Source organism: Paramacrobiotus metropolitanus, unplaced genomic scaffold, assembly GCF_019649055.1.
Source record: "Paramacrobiotus metropolitanus isolate TYO unplaced genomic scaffold, Prichtersi_v1.0 Parri_scaffold0000039, whole genome shotgun sequence".
NCBI lineage: Eukaryota > Metazoa > Tardigrada > Eutardigrada > Parachela > Macrobiotidae > Paramacrobiotus > Paramacrobiotus metropolitanus.
In genome coordinates, this window is record NW_026570259.1 from 1,143,752 (window position 1) to 1,153,904 (window position 10,153).

Here is a 10,153-nt window from a genome sequence, read left to right on the forward strand (position 1 = left end):
CAGGCTACCGAAGGTCTTGTCAAATCTCGAGCAGTACTGTAAGTACTTGCGATAAGCCGCTAAGGTAGTAAGGACGTCGCCGCAAAGGACTACGCTGTATACTAATGCAACAACAACAGCAACAACAACAAGGTCGTTAACGTGTCACAGACTCACAACCACGTACGAACAAACTAAAGCGTACGAATGTTGTCTAAGCGGTTCACCATGTGTGGCTACCTGTTCTGACCAGCTCACCATGAGCGTAGCATGACTAGACATCTTTATCGGAAGATGCCCATTCTGTTTCTAAACTTGATTTTAGTTTTGGTCTTTCGTCCGTTCGTACGGAACGTACTAATAAAGTTAGGCCTGGGATCTGGCCGCACAGTAAACTGGTGTTTCTCGATTCTGGTAATTGTAATCACAGCTTTCTTCGTGACCTTGCATCCTTTTCCAACCTGAACAGTCGTAAGCTCCCTCGAAGCGCTGAGTAAGCAATTCGAGTTGAGTTGCTTTAAGAGCATCGTTTTAATATGTACGTGTTCCACGATTGCCGTCGTCCACACGGTGTATGCTCCCTTCGCATGGGAAAATTACTTGTGCTCTGAAGACTTAATTTTATACAACAAATCCTATCCGTTATAGCTAAAGTGCAAGTAGCATTACGTCCGAGTACCTTTTGCGCTTTTTCTTTGAAGATCTCCATAAATTTAAGCTAATTTTCCAAACTTTTTTGGTTGTTAAATCCGCCATTAAGAGAAGTTTGCAGGTACGAGGACATCTTATTTATGATACCACAAAGCCGTGTGGAGGTACGAAAACTTTGACATAATGACACCAGATGTCGCGCAATCTCAAACACTTCCGTGGATCCCAGCTGGCTCGTGCAGAAGCTTGGATCAGGATTCGGATTACTCAAACTTGGACCTCGATTACTCCAACTTGGATTCGAATTACCTGGATTTGGATTTCTCATCTCGGACTTGCATCACCTGACTCGAACTACTGATTACTTAACCTGGAATTGGGTTGACTTTGATTACCATACGGAAGTTGAAACAGCTTCAGCGGAGCGCACAAACTCGATCCCAAACGAAATTCTGGCAACAAAGTTTGATTGCAGCAGTAGTTTATTACTCTGCGATCAACCACCAGCTAAATTTAAACCGTGTGTATCTAGATTGGAATGCGTCACAAGTTCAATTACGATACAGCAACTCCACCACGGCAGGTGGCTTCCGGTGCAGTATCTGTTGGCGTGGCCGGTTGAGGAACCGCACCATAGCGAGATTCGCTTGGAGACCTATCCTACGGGCAGTTGGCGCGGGTTCGAGTCCCGTCATCGGCAGATTTTCGTATCTTCAGTAAATTCAGAAATCCATATTTAAATTTCATTTATAAAATCAGCAGTGTTCTCCTGTCGCAGGCGTCTGCCCGCTTAAGAGAAATACCAATGAACCAGGTGAATGTCGAAAAGGTTTTTGATGTTATAGATGCACAAAAGAACGGAAAAATGAGTGCGAAGGATCAAGTAAGGGCAAGAAATACGTTCCAAACCGTTCATGAGAGCCACCTACGAGAAAGAGGATCACAGAGGATTTCGGAAAGGCGGTAAATGGGCCAAGAAAAAGAAGCCGAAGAAGACTAAACTGAAGCTTCCAAGAGAGGTGAAAATTACCATTTCCTGAGGAGATGAAGAATCCAACCCGAAAAGTTTCTCGGATAACCCTTTGTCAATGTCCTCACAATACCTAATGATAGCCTGGCGTACGTGAAGAGTGACGGAGGACCCCCTACACCGTTCTCCGATGATAAAATATGGATATTGGAAAATATCAAATTGGACATATCCCATATTAATTCGCTTTGCCAATCCGGAGACAACGACAATATCGCTCGGGCGTACAGGACCGGGATCAACGTCAACTTCTACGACGCTTGTTACAAAACTCCTCTGATGTGTGTGCACTAACGGTTAGAACACCATTAATTGCTATCTTCCTCAGGTTATAATGTAATAGTTATAATGAATTACTGCAAAATGGAGCATTGGTTAACGCCCATACGCTAAGCGGAGCAAGCCCGTTATTAAAAGCCATAGAAAGATGTTGCGTGACAAACGGGGCTGAAAACCGGCCCCGTGTGTCATCTTTGCGGCCTTTCTGTTAAGGACTACGCAAGGACGTTCGGAGAATTTGCGGTTTACAATAGCCCTCTCTCGATTTCTTGAGGCACATAAAGGTGGAAGAAATCTTAGCAGCGATCTGGCGGCAGTCGACCCAGATACCGAACTGTTTTTTGGGAACAGAGTTTCGCCGAACCTCTACGGTAAAACCTCCGGGTAATGTTACGGAAAAAAATGACTTGTCACGTGAAAGTTTTGTCCTGTAAACGCAAAGCGAACCAGTTACCGTACGCGACGCTTTGAAAGCGGCAATTTCACTTTTTCCAGGCACAGAGCAGAGAGATGTATAAATTAAACCTTTGAAATAATGATAATTTGATGCAGGTTCAAATCCCCAGACAACACCGTAAGGCTCAGTAAGTTCTCAAACATGCCACTGCTACCTGACCGCATTCCTGTGTCTGTGATCGGAAAACCGCTTGGGTACAGTTGTTCCTGCCACTGAATCACAAGACAAAGGCCAAGCCGGCACAACTCCGGCGGTGATGGTAGGAGACAACAAAGAGGAGAAAAACAAGCTAGGCACTGAGTAGGACTAGGCGCCTTCGCTGGATAACAATTTCGTCGATCCCGCCATTTTCACGAGGGTTGCAATGTCGATTGTAGGTCTGCCATGCTTCTTCAGGAGACAGTTTTTCAAGATTTTCACGAAAGTATCGCCGTTTTGCGCTCTTTACTGCATTTTTGAATTCTGCCCGGATACGCTTGTAATTAATCCAGTTCTCAAGAGTATTTCTAAGTCTCCAAATTCTGAAGAACCGGAACATCTTTTGTCGCTTTGTGCTAAGAATAGTGCTCCACCATAGCGTTGTAACCTGACGGTTTTCAGAAAAAGGAACCTGGAGCGTGATACCGTGATTCAATCCATTATGTAATGGCTCTGTCAATGCATCCAAATCTGACGGCGTCTCACAGTCCGCTGCCAACAATTCATCAACCAGATCAGATGTGTACAGTTGAAATGCAGTCCAATCCGCTCTTTTATAGTTAAGCCTTTTGCGTGGAGAGGTGACGACACCGAGGTTGCAAAGCGACAAGAGAACTGGTAGATGGTCAGATCCTGTAAGCCAGTTAGCTTCGGCTTTAACTGTACAGTCAAATGTTGCTGATAAATTGTTGTCAGTCCAAACTAAATCGATCACGGAAGATCCTCCTACTGCGTGCACAAACGTTGGCACAAATGGTGGATTACACAGTTGCAAATTCCGCTTCATCATAGCTTCCAGCAGAAGGTCACCATAGTTGTCTGCTCTCGTATCCCAGATCGTATGATGTGCATTGAAGTCTCCGCAGACCACAGCTTTGAATCCTTGGGTTTTGTCATGCAAAGCGTTGAGTAGGGCGTTGAAGGTATTGTAGTTTGTCGAAGGTGGACGATAAACCGAAGCGAAAGCCACACGTCCAGCAGTAGTTATGACTGAAGCGATACACAAGTTGTCTTCATGGTGAATTAGCAATGGTTGCACGGGAAAGCGGAATTTCGAGAAATAAATAGCTTCAGAACTGGGCTCATTATCTGGGAATCGCCACCACTGAGAAAGCGTGACGGGGTTGGTCACTTGTCTTATTGGACATTCTTGGGCGCGAATAACAAGAACTGAATGCACAAGGGCAGTGTGTAAGGTGGAATGCAGGACTGGTAAACTTCGGTGCAAATTCATTTGAAGTATCTTCAGTTGAAATTCAGACGTTAAAGGCATTGCGTCATTGAAAGGTTGACATGTATCGTTCAACCGCTCGGATTTGCAGCCTACAACGGGAGTAGCCAGCCGTATGATTTTCACCGCAGTTGGGACACTTGTGGTTGGCCACTTCTACAGAGCATTCCCGAGTGAAATGATTACCGCAACATTTTCCGCAGGTCGGATTGGCTGCTTGGCATTCCTTCATTTTATGTCCATACTTATGGCACTTGTGGCAGCGGAGCACTGCCGTATCCGGGTTGATTTCTTCGACCCATCCTCTGGTGTTGTACACATACAAATGCTTCAGTGACATGGCTGTTTGTTTGGACTGTTGATCCACAAAGTGTACTTTATGTGTCCAGTTGGTCCAGATCCAAATTTCGAGTTGGGCCGTTGAGCTGCTGGATCTCTTTTGAAAATGACTTGAACAAATGCAACTTTGCCTCGGAAAAACGGATTGCGTAATTCAATCTCTTCTACTAATGTCTCTGGCGATTCGAGGTCAACGTTTTTGACGACAACAGGGAACGTGTTCCCTGGGACAGTCACTTTCCGTACATTAATCGCTTCATTTGGAGTACTTAAAAGGACTCTAGCTTGTTCACGATCTTTTTCACTGTGGAATGTAAGAACCAATTCACCACTAACTTTGCGCTGATACAGTTCCTTTAAAACGGGAGTATCTTCTGGGGACTTTGATTTGAACAAATTATCCAAAACTTTCATAGTTTCTTTGGGTTTGATGGGCTGGAAGGGTGAGTTGGGATCATTAGAGTCTAATGATTAGACTGCAGTGTCGCGACGAGATTGAAGCGTTTCTGATGAAAATTCGATGAAGTACTAGTAGTTGGCCGTACTAGTATTTTACGTATGAAGCTAGTATTTTTGCCGGTCACATGTGTGGCCTTGCAGAGCGTTAAAGAGCGACGAGACACTCCAAGTTCCAACTCAAAATCAAGTCTATGTATGAGAGGCTTCGCCTTCGCCTTCTCCTCCGCCTATGCCTTTTGAGCGGTTCGTATTCGCCTTCGCCTGCCAAAAGATGCACTTTTCATTGATCTTCTTATGTAATTCTTAAGTTTCTTGGATTATATTCCAATTTCCGAGGGAGTATTGTTAGCTATTCTTATGTTTGTTTTTCTAGCCATTGTTTGTTTTTCTAGCAGTAAAACCTATCTATAAAATATAGGCGCGGTTCCATCGGTTGCGTTTGTTATAGCGGGGTGTATTTTATAAAAGGAAACTGCCCCAGGGGCGCTGCTATAATTTGGGGTGGAGGGCGTTGCAGAACATGTATTTATAAATGCAAGATTAAGGCAGCAGCAAGAATCTGTAATACATTATAAATTTGTATTACATACGAGTAAATCAAAAAATCAAACTTCGTTTTGATTTCATACGAGTATGATTAGCACTTAAACACTGGTAAAATAAGGATATTCTATTGAGATTTACTCTTGCATATAGTAATTACCATTTACACACAAACAACGTTAATGTAGCTCCATATTAGTTCAGGATGTTAAGAACATCAGATTGCATCTGGCTATTTGTATATAACTGTATTTAACCGGAGCTGAATGTTGTTCATGTGATTCTCTACACTAGCTAAACTACATTCGGTTCCGCGCAAAGTGTATGTAACGCTTATGAAGAGGTAAATGTCATAAAGAGAATCCCCCCTATGTTATAACATGCGAGTCAATTCGGTTCCTTACAGAATATATAATGAAGAAGAGTATGTAACGAGAGGTTTCACTGTAGTCGAATTTATTTTCAAAATAACCATGCGTCGACGATTTTAGTCCGGCTTTTAGTACTGTTATCGGCAGCACAACTTAGAGGCTAGCGATTATAAACAGCTTTTTTGAGGAATCAATAAACTGGAGCAAACAAGGAGACGAAAATGCCCATCTGGAGCGATCTGGATCGAGCCTGATGGTTGTAGCGCTGTATTTTATGGTTTCACTCGAGCAAAACCCGTAGGTTCACCTGTAGCCAGCAGGTTCATATGAACCTGCTGGATACATACAACCTGACCAAAACAAACAAAACTACAACAAAGCATCCGCTTTTCAAACTTCAGTTATTCGTCAGTCTGCGAGTCAAATACCGCAAAAGAATTATTCATCAATCATCATGGGCAAACGAAAGTGTAATGATTTGGCTTTAGAGAAAAAGGTTGAAATTATTTATACTGTTGTTCACGATAAGCTTAGGCCTTGTCCCGAAATCAATTCGTATCTCGTTGCGATACAGCAACTCCACCTCAAGAGGTGGCTTCGCATACCGTATCTGTAGGCATGGCCACTGCATACAGCCAACTTGTGCGGTTGAGCAACCGTACCATAGCGAGATTCGCTGCGAATTCGGGACGAGGCCTTAGTTATCGAAAGCAGGAAAAACGTTTATTCTGTCTCATGCCTTATTACATCACATTAGTAAAGTAAAGTTTACTGCCGCCATTTCCGCTGCTACTTCCACCGTTGCAGCTTTCGTTCTGACTAGTGAATCCGCTACCTGGACTACCGGCTGAAGCCAACATTACCGCCGTAGTGAGCAGCTCGTCTCGGGTCTGCACGGGCGGCATCCCTATTGCGCAAACGGCACAGCCGGCAACGGCACAGCCGGGAACGGCCCGGTCAGGCAGAAACGTACGGCTACAAACCAACGAAAAAACAAAAAAAAACATGGCGGGCAAAATTTACGGCGGACGTTTTGGCGGCCTCCGGACGTTTTGGACGGTTTAGGCGCCAAAACGTCCGCCGGACGTCTTGGACGTCCGGACGTTTGGGACGGTTACACACGTTCACGAAATGCAACGAATCGCTTATGGCCATAAAACTATACAAGCTTGTGTGTGCCAGACGAGAACTGCTTGAAACGTCACAGGAGCTTAATCAAGTAACATAATTAAATCACCAAACCAAAAACAGCTATTGCGGCGATCTGCAGCTCATTCCGATAGTCGCTAAAGGGTATTATTTAGGCAAAATAGCAAAGGGCTATTGTAGCGCAGTGTGCGGCAAAATAGCAAAAGGCTATTTTGACGCACTGTAGAATACTGAGGCAAAATAGCCTTAGCCTCTTGCACTTTCGTGCAAGATATGCACGAAACCTGACTTTAAGATAATAGAAAGGCTATCGAAGAGATTGTTTACGATTTGTCGTGAGTCGTAAGTTGTGCGACATTCCGCTGCAACGCATTTATGGCATCTGCATAACTGTTAATTGTTAAGAATGTTACCAAGAGTTTCCTGGTTTTCTTCGGATGCATCCCTTTTGTCCGCTGCCGCGTCCGATCACTGCGGTTGCGTTACATTTCGGCCCATGCGATCACTTCGGCCAACCTTCATTTATTAAACAGCACATTTAGCCGTCTTCAGATTACCAGGATTTTCCTGTTTTTGTATGTTTCTTAGTTTTTCTTAGGTTTCTTAGGTTTTTCAGGTTTTTTTTTCTTAGGTTTCTTATTGTGTTTCATTGATTTATGCTTCTTTTCTTGTTTAGTTTTTAGGTTTTAACTCTATGATGCTTCGTATTTCATGTTTCTTTAGGTTTCGTTCTGAATGTTTTGTTTCAGTGTTTCGTTTCTGGATTTGGTATGTTTCTGCATCGTGCTTCGTGTTTCAAGTTTCGTAATTCATCATTCGTGTCTCGTTTTGCAGTAAAACTGAAGCATTTATCAATCGAGTTTCTTTATCATACAATTCATCTTATTGTTAGAAATAAATTTGTCTTTGCTATAACTGTAGTGTAGCGGCTGCTTTCTAAGCCTATGTACAAGCCGAATGACTCATTCTTGCATAAAGGTGACCTTTAAGCAAGAAATTAGTCACCCGGCTTGTGGATAGAAAGTCTGAAGTTCTGAACTAACCGGCGTTAAGGGTTACAACCAAGCCGCGGCTGACACAGCTGCCATGGTGCGCATACGGCGCCCGGGAGCTGTGGATCGTTCGGTTCACCTTTGGTAAGTGTTTAAGCAGCTGAGAATTTTTAAACAACTTTCAGAGCATCTTTAAAAGTCTCATGTACAACAACAGAATAAGGAAAGAAATTACGAAAGTAAGTACGAGCCGTAAAAGTGGCAAACTGCGGCGTCATGCAAGATCGAAACAATAATATATGCACGTTCTCTTCTATAGTGTAGCGGAAGACATTAAAGACAGTGCGATCATGGTATCGATAGCGACACTTTTGTCTACCACGTCTTCCAGACGCTCTCTAACGAAAGCAACTATGTATTTGGTTCACAAATCCACACGGAAACGACTAGCCACACCAAACAAACAAATTTTTCGCAGAGGACGTAGGCAAGATCTTTCTCTTTGTCTATGCAGAACTCGGCATGGCTGAGAAACCATTATCTCATTCGAAGCGAACATTCCCATCAGCCTTTCCTTACGTTGTTTTCGAAGAACATGAAATCCTGCAAACATACCGGTGTAAAATGCAAATAATTCATGTTCACATACGATTTAAAATTATATTTACAATTAAAAAGCAAGCGCCAAGCAAAGTTCCTTTCATATGAACATCCAGGTCTTTTGGAAACTGAATGCCAAAGTTGTCGGCATCTGTGAACATTTCCTTGAGCACTCCTGACCACTGCTTGGAGATTTTTCCAACTTGAGTTTTTCCGTCCGAACTGAGAACCTTGTGTTTAAATATATTCTTGATTTAATGCACCGTTATATATGCCTGAAACGTTTAGCCTACGGAATGTTACGTTACATCTGCATATATATGTAATACTAAGTGTCTCAGACTCTCAACGCAGCGGTTTCCCTTGCGGCATTGCATCCGTGGTCCGTACGGTATAGTTATTTGGATACTGAGTGCAACCCGAAAACTTAAATCCGCGGCGCAATGTTTCCATAAAAACCGACTTAGTTACTGTATAGGGTCACTAGGGTGCAGGAAGAACGTTTTCTGAATTTCATTATTGCATAACTGACCTGAAATTCTACGTTGCCAAAACAGCTGCTGGTGCAGACTGGGCCTTCTATCCGCAGCATTACTTCGTGGTTCGAGTTCTCAATTTTGAATTTTGGTATGCAAAAGCTCCACTCTTGGACAACATACCCAATTACGGTCCCCGGCGGGGCTGTAACTTCCAACACCTGTTATGCGTAACTGCGTAAAGAAAGATTCTTCGCCTAATTATGCAGATCGTCCACGATTACTTATACCTGTAAACAGCAAAAACAGCAACAGCTTTTGCATCTGTATGGTCGGTGAACACGTATGACTTCGTTCATGGCGTTGTCGAGGACCCGCAAATCAAAAGGCCTCATGTTTCCACAACACTGTCTTGTCAAGCAGTCCGTGGTTTCTTCGGCATAGTAAACCTGCTGCGCCATAGCATTTTTGATTCGGTACTTGTTGGCCCCTTCACAGCTTGTAAACACTGAAAAAGAGAACGAGCAATGGAAAACATAGATCTGCTTGTACTTGTGCAAATACAGTACGTGTGGTCGTAATAATTATGCTCACTGATTTCTTCTGGAGCTCAGCATTGAAAGGTTACCTTCTAGGAGCTCGACTTCTTGTTGGATAAGCAGCTGATCTAGTAGTGCCAAGTACTCCAATCCCGGGGGACAGTCAGGGACAGAAATATGAGGCATAGCCATCCAGACAACGGGCGATCCATGTGCGGTGTATGCAACGCCTGGTTGAATAATTTGAACAGGCGGAACAGCAGACGCGCCAGAAGGAGCGGCCATGCCAGATGCATGTTGACTGTAAGAACCTGGTGAAGGTTGTGCTGGCTGAGCGGTAGCGGAACGTTGTCCAACGGAAACCTGGCAGTGTCGCCAAAAGAATTGAACTTACGTCATCTCCTGCATCTGAATGACGGACGTAACCAAGTGCAACCCTACAAACCTACCGCGCTTTTCTGAGAATTGGGTGAAACTGGATTCATGATTTCAGCCTGAACGTATGCCGCAGAGAACGGGAACAAAAGTCTTGAGCTTAGAATGCGCTTGCTGTGTGTGGTCGTAAATTTTGTTGATGATTGCGATCACGCTTTAGTGACACGTTTCTCTGGTAACATGCCTAATACTTCTCAATAATAATGCCACCATGCCAGAGATCGGCATGTGGCTAGCTTCGGCGGAGCACAACGGTTTCCTCCAATCATATTGAGAGTTCCTGTAAGAATTTGCATAGCAATTAGGCTGTGTGCTGTTTTTAAATACAGGAGCATTTCTTTCAGGTGCCACACTTATGTAATCTACAGTAATAATACGCTTATCTGCATCCAGCGCAAGACATATTATTTTATTTACATTAATAG

The 10,153-nt window shown here is 43.6% G+C and overlaps 1 protein-coding gene and 1 long non-coding RNA gene across 3 annotated transcripts; one reads left to right on the forward strand and one right to left on the reverse strand.

Annotated features, from left to right (window-relative positions):
* Positions 1 to 29: 29 nt before the first annotated feature.
* Positions 30 to 2,150, forward strand: LOC129590109 (uncharacterized). Of its 2 annotated transcripts, XR_008690700.1 has the most exons (4): positions 30 to 517; positions 752 to 1,093; positions 1,163 to 1,346; positions 1,476 to 2,150. It is a non-coding gene; the product is annotated as an uncharacterized LOC129590109 (long non-coding RNA). The 2 variants fall into 2 exon arrangements; XR_008690699.1 differs by having other exon boundaries at positions 752 to 1,346; positions 1,476 to 2,149.
* Positions 2,151 to 8,032: 5,882 nt separating this feature from the next.
* Positions 8,033 to 10,008, reverse strand: LOC129590271 (phospholipid scramblase 1-like). The gene is made up of 6 exons (XM_055485414.1): positions 9,743 to 10,008; positions 9,383 to 9,656; positions 9,045 to 9,262; positions 8,811 to 8,975; positions 8,347 to 8,508; positions 8,033 to 8,281 (listed from the first exon to the last, which is right to left on the reverse strand). Exons 1-6 carry the CDS (start codon positions 9,776 to 9,778, stop codon positions 8,243 to 8,245), a joined length of 894 nt encoding a protein of 297 aa, XP_055341389.1. The 5' UTR covers positions 9,779 to 10,008; the 3' UTR covers positions 8,033 to 8,242.
* Between the last annotated feature and the right edge of the window lie 145 nt (positions 10,009 to 10,153).